The 26669-nt window shown below is 37.1% G+C and overlaps 1 protein-coding gene across 4 annotated transcripts in view; it reads right to left on the reverse strand.

Annotated features, from left to right (window-relative positions):
• DMXL2 (Dmx like 2) overlaps window positions 1-26669 on the reverse strand; it is a 187634-nt gene that overhangs the window by 36645 nt on the left and 124320 nt on the right. For all 4 annotated transcript variants that reach the window (XR_004057317.1, XR_004057318.1, XM_030930656.1 and 1 more), the window contains exons 17-23: window positions 24104-24331; window positions 20159-21838; window positions 16629-16739; window positions 13212-13381; window positions 10189-10286; window positions 9610-9775; window positions 1491-1755 (exon numbers count right to left, since the gene is read on the reverse strand). Coding sequence is in view for 2 of the 4 variants with exons in the window: in XM_030930656.1 (XP_030786516.1) it covers window positions 1491-1755; window positions 9610-9775; window positions 10189-10286; window positions 13212-13381; window positions 16629-16739; window positions 20159-21838; window positions 24104-24331 (2718 nt within the window). In the remaining 2 variants the exon portion in view is untranslated. The remainder of the gene's footprint in view (window positions 1-1490; window positions 1756-9609; window positions 9776-10188; window positions 10287-13211; window positions 13382-16628; window positions 16740-20158; window positions 21839-24103; window positions 24332-26669) is intronic.

Genomic DNA, 26669 nt, shown 5'->3' on the forward strand with positions numbered 1-26669 from the left:
CATGGAGACTACACTACTGTATCCATCTAACCAACGCACTCCACCAAACCAACACCTGAGGACCTATTCATAATAACAAGTCTTTCCCTATAAACCCTACTCCATAAAATTAGAAGAGGCAACTTTTTCCACCAGATGCATAGGATCAATGTAGAAACACACCAACGATGAGAAAGCAAGGAACTATGACACCAAAGAAAAAGAATGGAAAGGAAAATACTAATTCTCCAGTAATAGACTCCAGTCATAAGGAAACATATGAAATGCCAGAAAAATAATTAAGGAAATCATAGTCTTAAGGAAACTCATTCAGATACAAAAGAATACAGATATACAACTAAAAGAAATCAGGAAAAGAATTCATGATGTGAATTTGAAATTCACCAAAAAGAAAGGTATCATACAAAAGAACCAAACAGAAATACTAGAGGTAAAAAATTCAATGAATGAAATAAAAAATATAATCAAGAGCTTCAACAACAGACTAGACCAAGCAGAAGAAAGAATTTCTGAACTTGAAGACAGGTCTTTTGAAATAACTCAGGCAGACCAAAAAAAAAAGAAGGAAGGAGGAGGATGAGGAGGAACAGGAAAAAAAATAATAAAGAACGCCTACAGGATTTATGGGACACCATTAAGTAAACAAATATTCATATTATGGGCATTCCAGAAGAAGAAGAAAAAGGAAAAGGTGAGGAAAACATATTTAATAAAGTAACAGCCCAAAATTCCCAAGTCTTGGGAAAGAGATAGGCATCTAGGTCCAAGGGTATTCAAATAATCCCAGATAGATTCAACCTAAAAAGATCCTCTCCAAGGCACATGGTCAAGTTGTCAAAAGTCAAAGACAAGGATCTCCTCATTTTTATTCCCAAAAGGCAGTCAGTGACCAATGACCAGTATTTCATTTCTTATGATTTGTTTCGGGAAACAACCAAAGGAAATGGAGGAGGCAGACACAATATGTGTGCACATTCAGGTGCATGTGTGTACAACATATATATGTCAAATGCAACAAGAACCACACTGCTGTGCATCTTACTTTTTCCACTTAAAAATACAGCACATATTAACACATCTATCTACCTCAATTTTTAACGACACACTGATTCTATATGTGGATATATTAAAATGTATTTAACTATTCTACTGACAAAAACTTAAAATGTTCCATTCCTTTCAAATTATTGCAAACAATGCTGATAAATATCCTTTAAGTGCTTGTAATATCTAAATTATTTAGGACAACAAGGAAAAAAGAAAATTTACCACAGAGGCATAAAGTTTTTGTATGCTTGTTAAATATATATGTAATTAGAATAGGATGATAATCCTATCTAATCCTTTAGCCACACAAGAAATTTTAATAATAAATTCTCAAAGTTGAAAAGCAAATCTGGTAATGATTTTTCTTAATCTAAGGGAACATTAGTTCAGAAAGTGTCTCTTCCTTTAAAAAACAAAATAAAGAAATCCACAAAATGTCCTACCTTGATGTTCATCATCCTCCTTTGGTGTTTGTTCCAGTAATGTGTCCAAGGCTCGGGTGTAATCTTTCATTACCCAATAGGCAAGACTACGCAGGAAAGGATCAGGATGTAATCTTTTGCAACTGAATCCTGAGCCATCCTTTTGGCAACCCAAAATCTTCTGATTTAGGATGGATATATAAGTGGATGAAGTCTCAAATTCAGATTCATATAAACGGGCAATAACCATGGCTAGCTGAATATCTTCCATTTTTTCAAGACATACCTGAAAATTTAAATTTTAATACTTATCTTACTTAATGATAATTAGAGAGATGAAATATCCCATCAATACCCTGAAATTATCTACCATTTATATTCTCATGGTGGGGGAAGCGACAGTGAAGGGTAGTTAAATGATTGATAGGAGATTAAGGAATAGCAAAAAGAGTAACAGGTTGGAACTTAGTAGCTTCCAAACTAGACAGATCATTTATAAAATAAGCATGAAACAAAGTCTATTAATATCATCTCAGACTTAGATCAATTTAAATAATACTCATTTTTAAATTAAATACTACATATGACACTAGAATTTATATACCACTCCCTCTTAATTTCCAAATATATTTCTGCATAAACATAATTATTACTATCGGTCTCATATTTAAATAGTAAATAACTTATGAAATAAAGCCACATGTTCTATTCATAGTCTCTGGGAGCCTATATGCTAACGCAACTACCAGTTCTGAGCATTTGAGGTCATTCAGGCAATATGAGCATCTCTCAGTCAACACTTCTCTTTGCTTGAATATCTTCTAAGCTAAACTTCCAATTTTAAAATCTTAAGTATTGATAACCAGCGCCCAAGATGGCCGAATAGGAACAGCTCCAGCCTCCAGCTCCCAGAGTGAGAGACACAGAAGACGGGTGATTTCTGCATTTTCAACTGAGGTACCGGCTCATCTCACTGGGGCATGTGGGACAGGTGGCGCTGGTCCGCGGGCGCAGCCCGACTAGAGAGAGCTGAAGCAGGGCGAGGCATCACCTCACCTGGAAAGTGCAAGGGGGAAGGGAACTCCTTTTCCTAGCCAAAGGAAATTGAGACACACAACACCTGGAAAATCAGGTAACTCCCACCCTAATACTGCACTTTACCAAGGGTCTTAGCAAACGGCACACCAGGAGATTATATCCCACACCTGGCCCAGAGGGTCCCATGCCCACGGAGCCTCCCTCATTGCTAGCACAGCAGTCTGAGATCTAACTGCAAGGCAGCAGTGAGGCTGGGGGAGGGGCACCCGCCATTGCTGAGGCTTAAGTAGGTAAACAAAGCCCGCCAGGAAGCTCGAATTGGGTGGAGCCCACCACAGCTCAAGGAGGTTGGCCTGCCTCTGTAGATTCCTCCTTTGGGGACAGGGCATAGCTAAACAAAAAGCAGCAGAAACCTCCGCAGAGGTAAATGCCCCTGTCTGACATCTTTGAAGACAGCAGTGGATCTCCCAGCACAGAGGTTGAGATCTGGAAACGCACAGACGGCCTGCTCAAGTGGGTCCCTGACCCCTGAGTAGCCTAACTGGGAGACATCCCCCACTAGGTGCAGACCGACACTTCACACCTCACACGGTGGGGTACACCCCTGAGACAAAGCTTCCAGAACAAGAATCAGACAGCAACACTCGCTGTTCAGCAATATTCTATCTTCTGCAGCCTCCGCTGCTAATACCCAGGCAAACAGGGTCTGGAGTGAACCTCAAGCAAACTCCAACAGACCTACAGCTGGGGGTCCTGTTAGAAGTAGAACTAACAAACAGAAAGGACACCCCACTAAAACCCCATCAGTACATCACTATCATCAAAGACCAAAGGCAGATAAAACCACAAAGATGGGGGAAAAGCAGCGCAGAAAAGCTGGAAATTCAAAAAATCAGAGCGCATCTCCCCCTCCAAAGGAATGCAGCTCATTGCCAGCACAGGAACAAAGCTGGACAAAGAATGACTTTGACGAGTTGAGAGAAGAAGGCTTCAATCAATCAAACTTCTCAGAGCTAAAGGAGGAACTACGTAACCAGCACAAAGAAACTAAAAACCTTGAAAAAAGAATGGATGAATGGATAACTAGAATAATCAATGCAGAGAAGACCTTAAAAGAACTGATAGAGATGAAAGCCATAACAAGAGAACTATGTGACAAATGCACAAGCTTCAGTAACCAACTCAATCAACTGGAAGAAACAGTTTCAGCAATTGAAGATCAAATGAATGAAATGAAGCGAGAAGAGAAGTGTAGAGAAAAAAGAGTAAAAAGAAATGAACAAAGCCTCCAAGAAATATGGGATTATGTGAAAAGACCAAATCTACATCTGATTGGTGTACCTGAAAGTGACGGAGAAAATGGAACAGAGTTGGAAAGCACTCTGCAGGGTATCATCCAGGAGAACTTCTCCAACCTAGTAGGGCAGGCCAACATTCAAATTCAGGAAATACAGAGAATGCCACAAAGATACTCCTCGAGAAGAGCAACTCCAAGACACATAATTGTCAGATTCACCAAAGTTGAAATGAAGGAAAAAATCATAAGGGCAGCCAGAGAGAAAGGTCGGGTTACACACAAAGGGAAGCCCATCAGACTAACAGCGGACTCTCAGCAGAAACTCTCCAAGCCAGAAGAGAATGGGGGCCAATATTCAACTTTCTTAAAGAAAAGAATTTTCAACCCAGAATTTCATATCTAGCCAAACTAAGTTTCGTAAGTGAAGGAGAAATAAAATCCTTTACAGATAAGCAAATGTTTAGAGATTTTGTCACCACCAGGCCTGCCCTACAAGAGATCCTGAAGGAAGCACTAAACATGGAAAGGAACAACAGTACCAGCCATTGCAAAAACATGTCAAAATGTAAAGTCCATCGATGCTAGGAAGAAACTGCATCAACTAGCGACCAAAATAACCAGCTAATATCATGACAGGATCAAGTTCATACATAATAATATTAACACTAAATGTAAATGGACTAAATGGTCCAATTAAAAGACACAGACTGGCAAGCTGGATAAAGAGTCAAGACCAATCAGTTTGCTGTACTCAGGAGACCCATCTCACATGGAGACACACACACAGGCTCAAAATAAAGGGATGGAGGAAGATCTACCAAGCAAATGGAAAACAAAAAAAGCAGGGGTTGCAATCCTAGTCTCTGATAAAACAGACTTTAAACCATCAAAGATCAAAAGATCTTTACCATTACATAATGGTAAAGGGATCAATTCATCAAGAAGAGCTAACTATCCTAAATATATATGCACCCAATACAGGAGCACCCAGATTCATAAAGCAAGTCCTTAGAGACTTACAAAGAGACATAGACTCCCATACAATAATAATGGGAGACTTCAACACTCCACTGTCAACATTAGACAGATCAACGAGACAGAAAGTTAACAAGGATATCCAGGAATTGAACTCATCTCTGCACCAAGTGGACCTGATAGACATCTACAGAACTCTCCACCCCAGATCAACAGAATATACATTCTTCTCAGCACAACATCACACTTATTCCAAAATTGACCACATAGTTGGAAGTAAAGCACTCCTCAGCAAATGTAAAAGAAAAGAAATTATAACAAACTGTCTCTCAGACCACAGTGCAATCAAACTAGAACTCAGGACTAAGAAACTCAATCAAAACCGCTCAACTACATGGAAACTGAACAACCTGCTCCTGAATGACTACTGGGTACATAAAGAAATGAAGGCTGAAGTAAAGAAGTTCTTTGAAACCAGTGAGAACAAAGATACAACATACCAGAATCTCTGGGACACATTTAAAGCAGTGTGTAGAGGGAAATTTATAGCACTAAATGCCCACAAGAGAAAGCAGGGAAGAACTAAAATTGACACCCTATCATCACAATTAAAAGAACTAGAGAAGCAAGAGCAAATACATTCAAAAGCTAGCAGAAGGCAAGAAATAACTAAGATCAGAGCAGAACTGAAGGAGATAGAGACACAAAAAACCCTCCAAAAATATCAATGAATCCAGGAGCTGGTTTTTTGAAAAGATCAACAAAATTGATAGACCACTAGCAAGACTAATAAAGAAGAAAAGAGAGAAGAATCAAATAGATGCAATAAAAAATGATAAAGGGGATATCACCACAAACCCCACAGAAATACAAACTACCATCAGAGAATACTATAAACACCTCTACGCAAATAAACTAGAAAACCTAGAAGAAATGGATAATTTCCTGGACACTTACACTCTCCCAAGACTAAACCAGGAAGAAGTTGAATCCCTGAATAGACCAATAGCAGGCTCTGAAATTGAGGCAATAATTAATAGCCTACCCACCAAAAAAAGTCCAGGACCGGACGGATTCACAGCTGAATTCTACCAGAGGTACAAGGAGGAGCTGGTACCATTCCTTCTGAAACTATTCCAATCAATAGAAAAAGAGGGAATCCTCCCTATCTCATTTTACCAGGCCAACATCATTCTGATACCAAAGCCTGACAGAGATACAACAAAAAAAGAGAATTTTAGACCAATATCCCTGATGAACATCGATGCAAAAATCCTCAATAAAATACTGGCAAACCGAATCCAGCAGCACATCAAAAAGCTTATTCACCATAATCAAGTGGGCTTCATCCCTGGGATGCAAGGCTGGTTCAACATTCGCAAATCAATAAACGTAATCCAGCATATAAACAGAACCAAAGACAAGAACCACATGATTATCTCCATAGATGCAGAAAAGGCTTTTGACAAAATTCAACAGCCCTTCATGCTAAAAACGCTCAATAAATTCGGTATTGAGGGAACGTATCTCAAAATAATAAGAGCTATTTATGACAAACCCACAGCCAATATCATACTGAATGGGCAAAAACTGGAAGCATTCCCGTTGAAAACTGGCACAAGACAGGGATGTCCTCTCTCACCACTCCTATTCAACATAGTGTTGGAAGTTCTGGCTAGGGCAATCAGGCAAGAGAAAGAAATCAAGGGTATTCAGTTAGGAAAAGAAGAAGTCAAATTGTCCCTGTTTGCAGATGACATAATTGTCTATTTAGAAAACCCCATTGTCTCAGCCCAAAATCTCCTTAAGCTGATAAGCAACTTCAGCAAAGTCTCAGGATACAAAATCAATGTGCAAAAATCACAAGCATTCTTATACACCAGTAACAGACAAACAGAGAGCCAAATCATGAATGAACTTCCATTCACAATTGCTTCAAAGAGAACAAAATACCTAGAAATCCAACTTACGAGGGATGTGAAGGACCTCTTCAAGGAGAACTACAAACCACTGCTCAGTGAAATAAAAGAGGATATAAACAAATGGAAGAATGTACCATGCTCATGGATAAGAAGAATCAATACTGTGAAAATGGCCACACTGCCCAAGGTAATTTACAGATTCAAGGCCATCCCCATTAAGCTACCAATGAGTTTCTTCACAGAATTGGAAAAAACTGCTTTAAAGTTCATATGGAACCAAAAAAGAGCCCGCATTGCCAAGACAATCCTAAGCCAAAAGAACAAACCTGGAGGCATCATGCTACCTGACTTCAAACTATACTACAAGGCTACAGTAACCAAAACAGCATGGTACTGGTACCAAAATAGAGATATAGACCAATGGAACAGAACAGAGCCTTCAGAAATAATACCACACATCTACAGCCATCTGATCTTTGACAAACCTGACAAAAACAAGAAATGGGGAAAGGATTCCCTATTTAACAAATGGTGCTGGGAAAACTGGCTAGCCGTAAGTTAGAAAGCTGAAACTGGATCCTTTCCTTACTCCTTATACGAAAATTATTTCAAGATGGATTAGAGACTTAAATGTTAGACCTTAAACCATAAAAACCCTAGAAGAAAACCTAGATATTACCATTCAGGACATAGGCATGGGCAAGGACTTCATGTCTAAAACATTAAAAGCAACGGCAACAAAAGCCAAAATTGACAAATGGGATCTAATTAAACTAAAGAGCTTCTGCACAGCAAAAGAAACTACCATCAGAGTGAACAGGCAACCTACAGAATGGGAGAAAATTTTTGCAACCTACTCATCTGACAAAGGGCTAATATCCAGAATCTACAAAGAACTCAAACAAATATACAAGAAAAAAACAAACAACCCCATCAAAAAGTGGGCAAAGGATATGAACAGACATTTCTCAAAAGAAGACATTCATACAGCCAACAGACACATGAAAAAATGCTCATCATCACTCGCCATCAGAGAAATGCAAATCAAAACCACAATGAGATACCATCTCACACCAGTTAGAATGGCAATCATTAAAAAATCAGGAAACAACAGGTGTTGGAGAGGATGTGGAGAAATAGGAACACTTTTACACTGTTGGTGGGATTGCAAACTAGTTCAACCATTATGGAAAACAGTATGGCGATTCCTCAAGGATCTAGAACTTGATGTACCATATGACCCAGCCATCCCACTACTGGGTATATACCCAAAGGATTATAAATTATTCTACTACAAAGACACATGCACACGTATGTTTATTGCGGCACTATTCACAATAGCAAAGACTTGGAATCAACCCAAATGTCCATCAGTGACAGACTGGATTAAGAAAATGTGGCACATATACACCATGGAATACTATGCAGCCATAAAAAAGGATGAGTTCGTGTCCTTTGTAGGGACAAGGATGCAGCTGGAAACCATCATTCTCAGCAAACTATCGCAAGAACAGAAAACCAAATACTGCATGTTCTCACTCATAGGTGGGAACTGACAACAAGATTACTTGGACACAGGAAGGGGATCATCACACACCAGGTCCTATTGTGGGGAGGGGGGAGGGGGAGGGATAGCATTAGGAGATATACCTAATGTAAATGATGAGTTAATGGGTGCAGCACACCAACGTGGCACATGTATACATATGTAACAAACCTGCACGTTGTGCACATGTACCCTAGAACTTAAAGTATAATAAAAAAAAAAGAAAGAAAATAACCTATGGAGAAACAAGGATGAACAATTACATCAGAATTATCAACAGCAAAACTGAGTATAAAAAATAAAACAATGTTCAATCTTAAGTATTTGTTATTTAAAAAAAGAAACTCAGATGCCTGGGATAATTGTAAAACAAAAAAAAAAGAAAACCGACTAATTCTAAATTTAAAATACTAAAGTACTTTCACTTAATTGAGTATTTTTCTATCATTTATTATTTCCAATTGTATTTGCCCTTTACCTGTTCATATTTTACATGATAGTAAGTAATCTAAGAGGAAGATACCAGAAGTAAACAGAAACATTTGTAATTACTCTCATAATCAGCTGCTAGGATTACATATCAAAAAATGGGAAGTTTTACCTCCTCACATCATTTTCTAATATAATATTCTAATATTATGAAATATTATAAAACAGTACAAACTGCAGTTTCCATTCCTTATTTATGAATTTCATTATAAAAAAAGAGAACAGCTTAATGTATCTGCCTTTCTGCACAGAATAAGAAGGTTGTGACCTACATACTTTAAATAGTTCAGAATCACAAGATGGTCGGGAAGACAACATTCATAAACTGTTTTTCAGCATTTTTTTCATACATTTTACACATAGTCTTGAAATGCAATGTGCCATATATGAAATTTTTCTTTTTTTCTTTTTGAGATGGAGTCTCACTCTGTCACCCAGGCTGGACCGCAGTGTCGCAATCTCACCTCACTGCAACCTCTGCCTCTTGGGTTCAAGTGATTCTCTTGCCTCAGCCTCCCAAGTAGCTGGGACTATAGGTGTGTGCCACCACACCTGGTTAATTTTTGTATTTTTAGTGGAGACAGAGTTTTGCCATGTTGGCCAGGCTGGTCTTGAACTCCTGACCTCAGGTGATCCACCCTCCTCGGCCTCCCAAAGAGCTGGGATTACAGGCGAGAGCCACCATGCCCAGCCTGAAATTTTTCATTTGTTTCATATTTTCTGTTACCACAGGGCCACTATTTTAAGTACAGCAACCTTTGTAGTTATTCTGTGTCCTTACAAACATATGACCAAAAGTTACGACCTCCTCTACAACCTTCTCAGGTTTTCAATCTTTTACAAGTATTATACAGTGTGTTTTCTTATTTATACCTCTATGGCATCTTTCAATGAACCCGCTAGCAAGAAAAAAGCGGCTGATTGTTCAAAGCGTTGTTTTCCAAGTAAGGAAAAAGCATTTTTCAAAGCAGCTTTTCGCCATCTATCTTCATTAAAGTTGTGGCTGAAAAATGTTGTCATTTTTTCATCATGCTGTGACCTGGGAACCAAGCAGAAACATAAAGTGGTTAAACCAAATTTAAAATGTTCTACAAAATGTATAAAAATATAATATAAAAACCTCAAACATAAATCTAAAAGAAGAACAGGCATTTGTTATCAAGCATCTCTTCACTTCTTCTAATAAGGAATATCAACGCCTTATGTATACATAAATAGGAAACGAAAGCATTTTTTACTTTGCAAAGTGCTTTTATCAACTTTTAAAACATCCCATCCCTTAGATTAAGCTGAAAATATATTTTACCCTTTTTTTTCAGCTAAAGGAACCAAGTCGCATAGAAGTTGATTTGATGAAGCTCATACACCTAATTATTTTCAAAAGCATTAGGTTTCTTACTCACAGCACAATCTTCATTCTGTTGAATCACGTTAAGTGTCAAGGCAACTTACCTAAACAGACCCCACACTACTGCTTTCTTCTTCATTGAAAGGTAGAATAGTGCAGCATCTAAGGCATCATTGTTCCTTTGAAAAGAAGCTTTGGCAACCTAAATGATAAATAAAATATTAAATTAATAATTTGACAAAAGAATTACAATCAATTAATCAACAATGTTTCCCTGCTACTTCCATGGCTGATAGAAACTGTAGAGACAGAAAAAGTTGGTTCTGTTTCACAATCTCCAGTAGGTTATAATATTAATACACGCTCCTAGAGATAACCATTTGCAAGCCAGTAATTATGGTAAAAATCATAATTACAGCCAGCACTTATTGACTATTTACCATGTACTGGGCACGAGTCTATGCACCTTTTGTTATCTTATTGCATCACTACAAACCATGAGGTTCTATCATTATCCCCATTTTACAGATGAAGTGACTGAGACAGAAAGGTTAAGTGAATTGCCTACAGTCACACAGTAAGGGTTAGAAAAGGGAATAGAACCCACATAGAACTGAAACTAACATAGAAAGCAATAAAGAAGGCAGAATATTCAATAGACGTGAGCTTTTTCTTGAAAATTCAACATGTTATACCGTATGTAATCATACTGTCTTAAACATAAGAACATATAGGCCATATCTGATTTTTCCAGGATGCTGAGATACAGCCTCTGCAAATCATTAAGCTGAAAGGCATAATGACAAAAAAACAGTGGATGCTTTACTAATTAGCTCACATTGATGGCAAAGCAGGAAGCTATAATAGTAAGGTATGGGAAAAAGGGAAAAGACACCTAAAATTACATCACGAAAATGCTTTACTCTTGGGCCGGGTGCATGGTTCATGCCTGTAATCCCAGCATTTTGGGAGGCCGAGACAAGCAGATCACTTGAGGTCAGGAGTTCGAGGGCAGTCTGGCCAACGTGGTGAAACCCCATCTCTACTAATAATACAAAAATTAGCCAGGCGTGGTGGCGCACACCTGTAGTCCCAACTACTCGGAGGCTGGGTGGGAGAATTGCTTCAACCCGGGAGGAGGAGGTTGCAGTGAGCCAAGATCACGCCACTGCACTCCAGCCTGGGTGACAGAGTGAGACTCCATCTCGGAAAAAAAAAAAAAAAAAAGGAAAAAAAGAAAACCTTTTACTCTCAATGCTCTTTTCCCTTCCCCCTTTTAATTGTTCTCTGCCCCCTATCATTTAACTTAGTGCTTCAATATGCTCCATCAGTTTTAGAGGAATTTTATTTGTATTCAGGTGATTTATAATATACATTTCAAGGCAGAAAATGTACATATCCCTTTGATTTAATTTTAAGAAATAAATTACTTGCGGAAATAAATCATGTGTATATTATCACAGATAATTATAATGACAAGACACATGTTGACAAGAAGTAAAATCTTTGTGGGATACATCTGAAACAATTCAGTTAAAATATGTCCTCTTTTATCCAGTGCTTTGGAATATAAAAACTTTAATGTAGATACTGTATCATTTATATTCTTTAACAATTAACTTTTCCTATACATCAGAAATCACATTTTTTAGTTGGTGCAGGAATGAATTCCTTCTTATATCTGTGCTTATTTTAGAAAAGAAATACGGGTATTTTGTCGGTAGCCTTACATGTAACAGAAAAATAATACTTTTAGACTCACATTTAAAACTGTGATCTGACAACCATACACACCAGAATCATGGGATGCTGATCAAGATGAAGAAACCTCAGCCTTACCACTAACCTACCAAATTAAAATCTCTGGTTATGAGATGGAGAATATGCATTCTACATAAGTTTACCAGCTGAGTCTTCTTTGGGGAACTACTATTAAGGAATTAATCAGGAAAAGGTCTTGGCATCCTTCAGAGAAACAAATTCATACTTCACAAATATAGTACCGCTGATTGTACTCCAGGGAATTCCAAAGGACTAAAAGGAAAATATGAATGAGAATTCCACTTTCCTAATCCTGCTAAAGTAGAAAGGGCACAGGCTAAATCTAACATTTATAAATGACTGGAGTTTGGGCTTGTTACCCAGCCTCTCTGAATCTTAGTTCCATTATGTGTAAAATGGAAATGACGACATGGGGTTGATTAGAACATAATCATGGAATTATTTATGAAAAGCAACTGGCACCAACCCTGGTAGAGAGCTGAACTGAATTTTTTTTTTCCTAAAAGGAATCTACCAGAAAACTGACTCCAAAAACCTGCCCTAAAAACTTTTACAGCCATTTCACTTGCTGCCACAGATATGTTCTTCAAGTACATACAAATCAAAACTGTTTTTATCCAATGAGATTTCAAGCATGCAAAGAACGTTTGCTACTTATTAAACTAGTAATGCAGAGAGTCCTTTGTATAAAAAGTTTTTTAATTTGTAATGTAAATAACAAACAAGAACTCAAGTTTACTTTCTAAATTTAGATTTTTGCATTTTCTTAAACTAGAGCACACCTCAATTAATAACAGAAAATATTATTATTCCACGGATATATTATAAATTCAGCCTATACAGAAAGACACAATATCATACTGCATGGATGTTTTATGAAGGTCAAGTTTTTATAATCTCCAGAAACTTTAAAAAGTCTCACCAGTCATGGTGGCTCACATCTGTAATCCCAGCCATTTGGGAGGCCGAGGAGAGCAGATCACCTGAGGTCATGGATTCGAGACCATCCTGGCCAACATGGGTGAAACCCTGTCTCTACTAAAAATACAAAAATTAGCTGAGTGTGGTGGCACATGCCTGTAGTCCCAGTTACTCGGGAGGCTGAGGCAGGAAAATCGCTTGAACCCAGGAGGCAGAGGTTGCAGTGAGCCAAGATCACGCCATTGCACTCCAGCCTAGGCGACAAGAGCGAAATTCCATCTCCAAAAAAAAAAAAATCTCAAGACCTCAAGACAGACAAACAAATTTCCCACTACAGGTTTTCTGGGAGATAGTATCTTTTTTTCTTTAGGAAAAGTTTTTTTTTTTTTTAATATAACTCAAAATCCACTAAAAAAAAAGTTACCTTTTCAATGCATCTTCGAAGCGTGTTAATGTTCCTCACCCACCACCCTATTCCCATAGCTCTTAATTCAGACCACTGGGGGTCCCCTCTCTGAATTGCTGGAATCATATTAATCAGTTCTTCTTCAGCCTCAGAATGAAAAGCCCAGGCAAAATGGCATGTAGACACACCTAAATTGGAAATATAAAATAATAACCTTCATAATTGTATCAAATAAGAAGAAAAACAATTTTTCATGCAGTCACATACGCATTCGTTTTGGAAAGAATTTTGAAGCAGAAAGAAAGAATGAAAGGCAGTCTGTCATCGATTCAGGACTTTATACTGTAAGTTTCTGAATACAAGATCAATAATGTGATACACAAAATCCAAAATTTGTTTTTGTTTCCCCTACAAAAATAGGGACACTAAAACTTAATCATTAGAAAGAAAAATATTTGAATATCAGGCCATTCACACGTATGGCACACCAAATTTATCAAGAGGTCATAAGAGCTGCCCAAGCTCACACAACTAAGAGTGTAGGGCCCAGGCCTGATTCCAGGTTTCTCTGTCACGAGGACCTGTGAATCTGGCCTGCCCAAGAGGACACAAGGTGTGTTGTCCCCGACAAGAGCCCAGGGGAAGGAAAGCGTGGTGAAAGCTTCGTTCATCAAGTCAAAAGCACTTGGCTCACCGGCCTGGATGTCGATTCTAGCACCACTACCCCATTCTTCTCTCTACCCATGGAGCTAAATATCACTTCAAAGCAAGCTCTAAACTTCATGAGAGTTCCAGAAAATAATAAGGGTAAGTTGCAATCATGATGTACATTCCTCTGCTTTTAGTGCCTTCAGTTAAAAGTAAAGTGCCTAATACTGATGCTTTTTGATGAACATTGTTTTTTGTTTTGGGTTTGTTTTTTTTCCTCCTGGGAGAAGACTGACAGAGATCTAGGCTATTTATAGAGACAACAAAATCTTTACTGATGCTATTAGACTTCCAAGTACTAATGGATTTATCAACAGTTCAATTATTAATAACACTCTTACTGAAATTCGACTTAGAGCAGGTAAAAACAAAACATAATGAATGTGAACCACGCAGAATGGTAATGAATAATGGGAATTCTGGGAAGAACTCTGGGAAGCCCTGGAAAGAAGCCAAACTAGTCCAAGTAGCCATCTCTATGAACTCATTTTAGAAATAAAGAAATGTCTCAGGTCAATGAAAGTCACATTACAACACAGGTCTCTCAGTGCTATTAAGTATCAATATTGTTACACATAATTTTTTTCATTATCAACTACTATATAGATTTTTGTATGCAGTTTAAAGCTTTTCTAATAATTACTGCTTCACTATAATTCCTTTAGAAAGTAAAAAACAAAAAACTATTATGATTATTTTGAATAACAATCTTAACTCTCTTATATTTCCCATTGCCAACACTCATATAACAACTGTGTTTGTAATCATACCACAAAACTAATGCAACATGTCTTGGCTGCCACTATAAATTTAGGGGAAAACACTGGACAAAATTAATAAAATCAATTTAGTTTTTTATAACCTGAAAGGCAGACTAATTTTTTCACTATTTAAATCTCTGCTGTAAGAGAGACTTACTGTATCATATAATTGATATTCTGCTTTAGAAACTAATATACAGCAACACAAAATGCATAATTTGCTGATATAAAATTTATAATATAAAATAATACATAGCATATTACATTCTATATCCTTAAATTAATTAAAATTTTGGTATAAGAAGAAACAAAACAAAAATACACACAGACATGTCAGAAGAATTAGGTTCAGAAAGCAAGATTAAGAGCCGTGAATGTATTTGAAAACTTGCAGAGGTGAAAAAAGTTATTAGGGAAGAAAACGAACAGGGGCACCAACAGGCACTTCCTTTTATTTACCTACCAATGGCAGGCTATTCTCTGCAGTTTACCTCTGCTCTTCTCAGCTTTTCTATCTACATACTGGCTACTTAATTTTTCCCTGAAAACTGGTCCCAGGACCATCACCTACAACACCAGTCATTTCTCATCGCCCATGCTTTAACTGTAGCAGAAGGGAAAATGGAATTCGACAAAGCTTTAGAAATTTGAAGTGTTTTAGATTGCCCTAGGAAATGTACAAAATTGTCATTAATTGATTCAATACCACTTGACTATCACCCAAAATTAAATTTAAGAGAACACGGAGATACCATTTTAAAAATCTATCCAAATGGCATAGATTGCTTAAAATATTAATATCAAATGTGGGCAATGGGTTAGTTTTGGCATCATCAAACTTTTTTATTTCACATTTTTAATAATTTTTTGTTTTCAATTTCTGTGGGTACACAGTAAGTGTATACAAACTTCTGGGAATGTAAATGAGCGTAGTATTTCTGAAGGGCATTTTCATGATACTTATCTTATCAAGAGTGAATAATTTTCACGCCTTTTGATTCAGTAATTCCACTGCTAGAAACTAGCATGAGGAAATAAACAGGAATGTAAATACTTACACGCCAAATTACAAGGTTATTCATTACAGTGACAATTCAAATAGAAAAAAAACTTCAGCAAAATCTATTTCAAAAATAAAGGATTTGGTAGATAAAATACAGTTTAGACACAGAATTTCAGATGGCTATTTAAAGTTATGTTTTCAAAGAACATTCATAGGTTAAAGGGTATAAGTGTCATGGGTAGGAATAACAGTCTATCAAGCCTAGTATTCTAGGTTCTGTAATACTAAGACATATATTATGGGACTCTTTCCAAGATGTTGGTTTCAAAAGAAATATGGTCCAATGAAACGAGCTCTGGACTGGGATTCGAACTCCAAATCTTCTAATAAATAGTCCTGTATCCTGGGCAGGTCACTTTTAATTCTATGGTTTCAATTTTTTAATCTGTAATAACAAGGCTGATATAAATCCTCAGGTCTCAAATCAGGTGTGGCAGTATGCTTGAAATATGCAAATCCACTGTTATCAATATGGCAGATCTTCCTGAATCATCAACTTTACTTGCTGGCAAATAACTAGAACATAATGCTTACATTAAAATAAATACAAAAACATATCACAGAGCAAAGCTTACACAATTTTTCAAAGAAAAGACATCAAGATATTTAGGGCTAATCTGCAGAGAGCCACTTTGGGTTACCACCTCAGGCATACCACATGTACCCCCTAAGCTACTACTTTAGTAAATAAATTCTAAGAAATTTAGTTAGATGAGTTAAGTCACAGAATAGAGCTGAAGGATGCACAGAAAAATGGTAAGTGGGTACTATGTGACAGAAAGATCTTAAGGCCAGTGATAGGTATGCACGTAATGACTTACCTAATGTTTACACACAAATGCAAAAAACCCCACCGCTCCAATATTAAGTAAAAGTTGTGCAAAGCTTCAGTGAGTGAATTACCTTGATGAAGTAGCTGCACTCGGTATAAGGGAGGCAGAGATGTCAAAAGGCATGTGTGTAGGCGCATAGCTAACAAATATCTCAAACCACACTCATCTAATGTATCTCTTCCTGTAATTTAAACAGGAAATACGTTTAAGGAAAAAGGAATGCAAGAGGCCACAAATTGATAAGCTATAAAACAAACATTAAACTTAGCCATAATTTATATAAAACACATAAGATATTTTTAGTGTATTCCTTCCTGAACACTTTAACGTTTTTACAAAAAAATCATATCTTTACAAAAAAAAATATGTGACTACTAAAACTCTTAAAAGAAAAATGATTTGGGGAAATATAATTAACTATTAGAACAGATAACAAGAGCATTTATAGTGACATAATAAATGAAAGACATCTTGAAATCCAATAAAAAATATATTAACTATAGTATGTTAGGTACAACTTTTAATAATATTTTCTACACGAATTCCGATGAGATGTAATGGAAATTACATAACTGATGTGAAATCATGTTATATATTTAAACAGGTAATATTTTCTACCATGGTTAAATTAACTGAAATATCGTACTACCAAAGATTTAAAATTTGAATCCCCTAGCTAGTTAGTGTTACATGGTTAGGCTGAATCTTCACCTTGATTCCACAATTTATACAAATGAATTCCACTTAGTTGAAGTATGAAGGTGTGGCAAGTGTAACCAAAACTATAGCCACTGCTGGATGAAAGCAAAGCAAAAATACTGACAGCACCTAGCCCAATAACTGACACTTCAGAAGTACTCAAACATTATACAATCAAATAATATTTTCCAGAAAAAAAAACCAAAAACTTTTAAATGGCCAAAGATCAAGCCCAAGTTCTGCTTTTCATTACCTATATCAATCCATCCATCTATCCATCTATCTATTTATTTGGCTAGATAGATAGCTATTAGGTTGGTGCAAAAGTATTTGCAGTTTTGCCATTACTTTTGCACCAACCTAATATCTACCTATTTATTTATTTATAGACATAGGATCTTGCTATGTTGCCCAAGATGGTCTAAAAGTCCTGGCCTCAAGCAATCCTCCCACCTAAGCCTCCCAAAGTGCTGCCATTAAAGGTGTGAGCCACCATGCTCATTCGTCCATTTATTCATTCAACAAATCAAGCATCTATTACATGTGAGGAACTCTTCAGGTACTGGGAATTCAGCAGTGAATAAGGCAAAGTCCCTACTCTCTTGGGGATCATATTTTAGGAGGTAGAGACAAACAATAAACAAATAATATGTGGAAATTAATGCTACGAAGGGAAATAAAGCAGGACTGAGAGATAGGGAATGCTAGAGTGAGAGAGTTCTATTTCATACAGTATGGCCAGGAAAGAACTCTCCAGTAAGATGACATGCCAGCAGCAATTTGAGGAAGTAAAGGAATGAGCCATGCGTGAATCTGGAAGAAGAGCATTCTAATAGAGCAGAAATGAGCACAGATTGTGTGCTCTTTTAGGCCACTTTAAGGCTCTTAACTTTTATTCTAAAGTGAGACAGGAAGGCACTGGTTTATGTTGAGCAAAGGAGAGATTTAATGTGATTTGGTTTTAAAGGAATCACTGGTTCATAAGCAAAGAACAGACGGAGGTAACAAGAATAAAGCAGTTAGGAGATGACAGGGACTTGGACCAGAGTAGTAACTGCAGAGGTAATGATAATTGATTGTTGGATTCTGGATATTAATAGAACTGACAGCATTTGCCAATGAACTGGATATGAGGTATGAGAGAAAGCAGAGTCAAGAATGACTACGTTGTCTCACCGAAACAAGTGGAAGAACTCATTTACTTAGAATCCATTTACTGAGATGTGTAACTCATTTAATCTCTGACCTTCGGTTTCCCACCTGTAAAATGGAGACATTCATTCCTGCCTTATTACCTCATGAATGTCCACTGTGTCCAGGATACACTATTTCTATATTGCTTTAGCCAATGATATACTTTTGTATTAGAAAGTGTAAACTATTTTTTTTACAAATTATGGCATGCCTACTTTCTTAATGTCCCACAGTAAAAACTAATATATATTAAACATACAACACAAGCTTAAGGTTGTTCTGGGAAGAACTCACTCAACTGCATACAACCTCATAATGGTTAAGATTTTTCTTTTCCAATTAATAGTGAGAAAATAAGTCATAGGCAAAACCCTAGGTCTCTAGTTACTTTAACCTGCAGAGGAGAAAACTTTGGGGAATATACTATAGGGATGTAAATCTACATGAAGAGATATTTTCCAGCTGCCTTTCTCCCACAAATCTGGAAATTATGCAATAGTTAAAAGGGTACAGGCTTTGAGTCAATAATTTATCCACATATGAACCCCACTTCTACTCCTTAATGCCTATGTGAACTCAGGTGAGTCCCTTAATTTCTTAAGGATCAGTGTCTTCATCTATAAAGTTAAACATAATAATAGCTATCTGCTAGAAGATTGTGATAATTAAATATGATAAAGAAAATGCCTGAAACACAGCCATTTTTCACTCCTCCACAATATTTTTGAATTAATGAAATTTTGATCATTAATTTTCAGTTTCCTTTGCCCCTGCTATCATTTACAATCGATACCATTACCCTGAACTATGTGCATAAAAGAGAATGCAATCTAGTTCCAGGAAGTAGCCAAAAATTTTCTAGTTACAGAATGAATTAGGCAAAATACATATGACATTAACTATAAGGAAACCTCTCTGAAGAGACTTTTTGGAGAAAATTAGGTAATTGTAAAAAGTTGTTTATGGCTAGAAATGGGAAGACCAACAAGTTGAGCCCATGAGGTCCCAATAAGCCTCATGATTCCAAGTAACATTAACAAATGGGCTGTTATTATCAAAGGAAAAATCATAGGGATCAATCTGTTTTAAAAAAACGAGAGACTTGGCCAGTCCACGGTGACTCATACTTATAATCCCAGCACTGTGGGAGGCCAAGGCAGGAGGACTGCTTGAGCTCAGGAGTTTGAGACTAGCCTCGGCAAAGTAAGGAGACCCAGTCCCTACAAAAAAATAAAAAGAAATTAGCTGGGCCCCCATGGTGGTGCACACCTGTGGTCCCAGCTATTCAGGAGACTGAGGTGGGAAGATTACTTGAGCCTGAGAGGTTAAGGCTACAGTGACCCGTGACTGCGCCACTCAACTCCAGCCTGGACAACAGAGCAAGACCCTGTCTCAAAAAAACAGAAAAACAAAAAACCCACCCAAACACACACAAAAAACAAGAGATTATAAATCAAAAATGACACAAAGGTTTCAGTGTAAAAACTCATGAGAGAATGCACATGGATCTCACAAATCTGTGCATTCATATGCCTGCCTCAACTGTCTTTTCTGAGCATATTATATAATAGTAATTGCCTATTAAGGAGGTCTTTTCCCTGCCAAGTTTGAAAGTTGAGACTACAATTCAATAAATGAGTCAGTATATAGATAATATAAACATTTCTATTAGGTACAACTTTATCCATTTTTAGTGAGAATATTTACCTGAGCAACTCTTATCTCTGCTTTCATCAAGCTCAGTACTGGTAGTAGCCACTGTATCAGCCAAAGCTACAAGGAACATCTGCTCCAAACGGGTAAGGCCTGGTAGACTTGAGTGCATAAGATGACTTGAAAGTACCCTTGCATGTTCTTGGCCAAAGTAAGCTGGTCCATACTGAGAAAGATTTATTACTTTTGATTTGTTTTCTCTCTTTTCGGGCTCTAAATCAATATCATCCGTTGTTATATCCTGGATTTGAAACAGCTCTGAATACTGATCCTCTGGTTGACTTACTGTCTGATCTTCATAGCTCTGTGGTATCTTTGTACTTTCTTCTGAAATTCTGTACGATATATCTTGATCTGCAGCAAGTAATGCATATAGTGGGAGTGGAGGGATAGAATCTATCTCAGTATAATCTCGAGTACCATCTTTTCCTACGGTGACTGTTTCCTTTGCTGTACTGCCGCTTACACTAATAGTTCGAGAAAGATGTCGCTTAGTTCCTTCTCCAGCATCAGCATCTCTAACTATTGCTACTTCACCTGCAATACACTTTACTAAATGAGAGAGAATGGCTTTAGCCCTTCGCACTTTCCCTAAATCCATCAATTCTAACAGCTGAGTTGGATGATACTGTGGAAGAGTAGGGGAAAGTACATGTGCAGCCTCAAATAAGCCACCATCTTGAATTACAGTTGGTGAACAAAAAACATCATCAGAAATAGCTGTTCCTTCAACAATACTTTTTCTTGCCAGCATATTAGATTTAAAGGTCAAATGATCTTGCATTGCTGCCTCTTCTGCATTCGGACTATCAGCTTCAGTGTCTCCAAATTTGACAGCATGCTTCCACTGTGCATATACATGCATTTCACAATCCATTCCTACCACCAATATCCCATCTCTTACCCAAGAGAGAGAAACAGGCAGTGAAGGAGTACCATCAACGGAAGATACCAAGTCTATAGATCTAAGAAGAACCCATCTTGACCTAACCCCTTGCTTGATACTACCACCTAGTGGTAAAGTAATGACAGCTACTCCATCCTTACTGTTGGTTTGCTCAGTCACAATTCCTGAAAGCCTTCCATACATGAAGATATTAGCACCGACCCCCACTGTAAGAATGTGGGAGCCATCTTCTTTTGATACCCAGTCCAAATGTACTAAATGTTTGATATTCGGAATAAGATATCTATCCTTGCTCAAGAGTGCATCTGACTTGCTATATACAAACAGATTACTGTCGACGCTGACCCTTGAATCAAGTACACTCCCAACCTTAACCAAATCATCAAGATGAATTGTTTGTTCTAAAACCCACTCTGATCCTCCTGTAGATTCACATTCAAATATACAAACATGCATGGAAAATTCTTTAGAAATAAAACCATTATGGTGGATAGGTTGCTTATAAGCCACTGCAAGGCGACCTGTGTATGAACAGCTAACAGCAACTGGTCTTCCCACGATGCTCACTGTACTGCTATTATCTTCTCCTTCATCATTCATCAAAGGCCATCTCTTCCAGTGATAAATTTCTTTCTCATCACTTTTATTACAGTCTGGGTTGGTTTCCATACAACATTTCCAGAAGCGTACTTTATTGTCAGAACAAGTTGTAACCACTAAATAAGGTGCAAGGCACACTGGATAAATTGAAGAAGAGCTCAGATGGCCTTAAAAAAGAAAAAGCAAAGTTAGTTATAATAATAATACTAAAGCCACAAAATAATATGGTTATAATCAAATTCTGGAATGTGATCAATTCAAAGTCACTATGAGCTTCTTCAGAATAACTCAGCAGTCTTCCTCTTAACTAGTATCCCACTAAATGTACATTGGCCAACGCATCTATAAAGGTCTTGAAGAGCCCATCAGTGAAATCAAGGTATGCAATAATAATCACTTAATTTGTTTTTAGGCAATTAAGTTTAAATGAGGCAACCATTTAATTAAAATAAAACTCAAAAGCACTGAAATAAGTCAACCCTTAATGTGTTTCTGATATTTAAATTTACCTTCACAACATGCCTCCCTAGACTTTCATACTATATATTTAATCATTTTCATCATGAATACTTGACTGAGCTTTACAATTTGCCTTTCAAATGCCCCTAACCCTCCCTCAAATAATCCAGACCCCAGATGGTACATTAAATTTTGTTTCAGACAGCAAAACAAACCAATAGATCTTACCCATTTTACCAAGTTTAATTCATCCTCTCTTAGCACTGAACCAAAACCCTCTTATCTATTCCTGACTGCCAAAGACTAACAAGGTACATCTGTTGTCAACTGTAAGACAAGGGGATATAGAGATTAAGATCTGAGGCCAGAAGATCTGGATCTCAGTTTCAATCCATCAATAATTTCATTAACAGTGGGAAAGCTACTTAATTAATTAATCACCTGAGCCTGTTCCATCTAAATAACTGGGATCAGTTACTGTTTCCCCTAGAATATTATTGTCAAATAAGACATTTTATAAGGCCTCTGTAAAATATAATTTATTATCACGAACTCCAATAAACTTGAGTATAACCCAAACCTTTCAAATATTTTGAAAGATTAACAAATTGGCCTAGATCTGCACCCGCCACAAAAGCCCAGAATACACTCTTCTCAACATGATCTTTCCAACTGTAAATGCAAACCTCTTGGGGATGAATGAGAAAACACCCTTACTGAATATCATCCACCAGTAATATTAACAGCCCTGAACCTCCAATTTTGGTTTCCCAAAAACACTATTCTAGAAACTCCCCAACTAAGATTCTATAAGTAGCAGATCACTTTAAATATAGCTGCCAGTCTTGCCCTCCAAATATGTTATCTATCTTGCTAAAGTCGGTATCATTCCAGACCAGCCGAACTATAATCTTTTATCCTACATTTTTCCTCAGAGTATCTGCCAACCCTTGTTCAAACATTCTTAATAAAAGTGAGATATGATTACCACAATGTGAATGAAAAGTCTTAATTAAAAAAAAAAAAAGCCTCAGTGGTTTACAAATGAATTTGTTCTTTAAAATTTTTACTATCATGATATTCCAAAGTATTGGCAAGACACCTCACATTAAAATATTTACACTATTTTGGCCGGGCATAGTGGCTCACACCTGTAATCCCAGCACTTTGGGAGGCCAAGGCGGGTGGATCATGAGGTCAGGAGATCGAGACCATCCTGGCTAACATGGTGAAACCCCGTCTCTACTAAAAACACAAAAAAATCAGCCGGGCATGGTGGCATGCTCCTGAAGTCCCAGTTATTCGGGAGGCTGAGGCAGGAGAATGGGTGTGAACCCAGGAGGGGAGCTTGCAGTGAGCCAAGATAGCACCACTGCACTCCCAGCCTGGGCGACAGAGCGAGACTCCGTCTCAAAAAAAAAACACACAAAATAGTAAAAATTTACACTATTTTCTGTCAAGCTGATTACATTTATCACACGAAATGTGTGTGTGTGTGTGTGTGTGTGTGTATAGTCTCACTGTCGCCCGCCCAGGCTGGAGTGCAATAGTGCAATGTCGGCTCACTGCAACCTCCACCTCCCGAGTTCAAGCAATTCTCCTGCCTCAGCTTCCCAAGCAGCTGGGATTACAGGCGCATGCCACCATGCCCAACTAATTTTTGTATTCTTAGTAGAGACAAGGTTTCACCATATTAGCCAGGGTAGTCTCGAACTACTGACCTCAAGTGATCCACCCACCTCAGCCTCCCAAAGTGCTGGGATTACAGAAGTGAGCCACTGCACCCAGTCAGGAAATTATTTCTAATAAAGACATGTTTCTAAACATCTAGACATATCATTAAAAGAAAATAAATCTTTATTTTAATGTCATCATAGCACATATTTCAGAAGAGTTCATCTATTTTATCTACTAAAGAGTTCATACATTTTATCACTATGAGCTACCACTGTGCAGTCTTAAAATGACCTTACCTGCTGAAGGAGTTGCTCTTATTACTTCAACTGATTCTGGGAGATCGAGGGGTTGGCTATATACCAGTCTAGAACTCAGAATAAGTTTACTGGCAGTTTGAAGATTGGCAATTGACGAAGAATGTGGCATGGGGCTCACACTAGGAGAAGTTTCTGGAGAAGAATCTACATTCTTCTGTCCAGGGACTGAAAGTAGACTCTCAGAGGAAGCACCTTCTGAAGCTTTAGCTTTAAAAATAAATTATAAAATTACAAAATGTATGTATATCATTACTATAAATATGAGCTAGAATATTACTTTGTTATTATTTAAGAAATATAGCTTCTTAAAAGTATTTTGGAGGTGAAGATACAGAGAAAAGAGAATTCTTTTTAAAATAGAAGGACCATATGACTCAGCAATCTCACTACCAGGTGTTTATCCAAAGGAAAGGAAATCAGTGTATCAAAGGGATAACTGCACCCCTACATTTATTGTAGCACTATTCACAACAGCCAAGACATAAAATCAACCTAAGTATCCATCAGTGAATACACGGATAAAGAAAATGTGGTATATACACAATGGATACTATTCAGCTATAAACAAGAATGAAATCCTGTCACTTGCAGCAACACAGTTGGAAACCAAAGGTCACTATGTTAAGTGAAACAAGCCAGGCACAGAAATACAAATATCACCTGCTCTCTTACTCACATGCGAGAGCTAAGAAAGTGGATCTCATGGAGGTAGATAATAGAATAATAGACACCAGAGAATGGGAAGGGTTGTTGGTGGGTAAAGAGACTGTTTAATAGGTACAAACATAAAGTTAGACAGAAGAAATAAGTTCTATTGTTTGATAGCACAGTAGAATGACTACAGTTAACAACAATATATATTTCAAAAGAGCTAGAAGATCTGAAATGTTCCCAACCCGAAGAAACAATAAACTTCAAGGTAATGAATATCCTAAATACCCTGATACGATCACTACATATTCTATCCATGTATAAAAACATCACATGTACCCCAGAAGTATGTATAATTATTATGCATCAATAAAATGTTTTTAAAAAATTACTTTGGAGACAAGGTCAATTTTCAAACTTTTGCTTAGTTTGCTTGAGCTTACTTTTTTTTTTTTTTTTTTTTTTTACAGTTTTACTCTTTCTTAGCATCAGTTCCATCATGGGAGACTGACAAGGAAAAATCACAACATGTAAAAGCTAAAAGAAACCCCTTATACAGTCCAGTGCTTACAACCTTTAAAACACATTAAAAGCTTGAGGAATTTGTTAACACGCAAATTCCCAGGCCTAACCACAGAGACACGGATTTAGATGATATGGGGTAGATCCCAGTAAAGCAGCCCAGGTGTTTTTGAAACAGATGGATCATGAACCAAACTTTAAGAAATAGCAATGTACTGCCTCACTTTTAGATTAAGAAATTTAAACTTAGAGAGCTTAGTGATTTTCCTGAGGCCTTATAATTAGCTAGGGGCAAAGAAGACATTAGACTAGCAGCCTCCTATCAAGTACTCAAATCAGAGAATGATTTCAAGAATAAACACAAAAAGTAAAAGTTGTAAGAAGATTTAAGACAATATTAGTTGACTGCCTTTGTAAGCCATATTGACTTGATCTTCCAAAGAACTTCCAATGAGTATAAATCTCTAAGATTCAGTTATCTGTTCTTCCATGACATATAAGAGATACTCTATATTTATTTATTTATTTGTGTATCTGTCTCTCCCCATTGGACCACAAATTCACTACAGGCAGGGATGATATGTTATTGCCTTGTACATCTCAAGGAGCACCAGAATATCTAATAAATAATAATCAATCCTCTTTTGTTTCTGTTAAACATGTCAATCTATCTTATACTGGTAGGCCACTAAGTAAGAAATATGAAAACATTTTTTTGTAAAATGAAATAAGACTACAAACTTGAATCCATAGTCAGAATACAGGAGTCCCACTCCTGGCTCTATCACTAATGAGATGTGTTTCCTTAGGCCAGGCACTTCACCATCTCTGGCTACTTTTTCACCAGCAAAGTAAGGTTAAAACTACGTCATTTCTCTTCCTGTGAAGCATGCTATTTTCTAACATATATCTCATGCTAAGAAAGAAAATAAGAGCAGAAAAAAAAAGCAAAGACTTTAGAGTCACCAAGGCCTGATTTTGAAACTTGGTTCTGTGACAAACTATATAATGAGTCTTGGTCAAGTTACTTACCCTTACTCCATTAGTAAACTGGGTATAATATCTATCTCACATATATAAAGCACCAGTCTCAGTACCTGGCACCCAGAAGGTACTCAACATGTTCCCTTCTCTAACAAAATTTAAACCAATTATTTATCCTCTAACAGGATATTTACTACCGTGGTAAATTTAAGGATTAAATGTGAATGGCAGGACACACTGTTAAATCTGCAGCAAAGATCAGAGCAAAAAGATGGATGTTTTCTATCACAGCTAAGAAGAGTACATTATTTGCCTCTACTGTAATCTCATTGTCTGTGACCTACTGCTGTCACAAACAGTGTAGGCAAGCAACTCAACTCTAACCCTG

The sequence above is a fragment of the Rhinopithecus roxellana genome, chromosome 5, assembly GCF_007565055.1.
Source record: "Rhinopithecus roxellana isolate Shanxi Qingling chromosome 5, ASM756505v1, whole genome shotgun sequence".
Taxonomy (NCBI): domain Eukaryota; kingdom Metazoa; phylum Chordata; class Mammalia; order Primates; family Cercopithecidae; genus Rhinopithecus; species Rhinopithecus roxellana.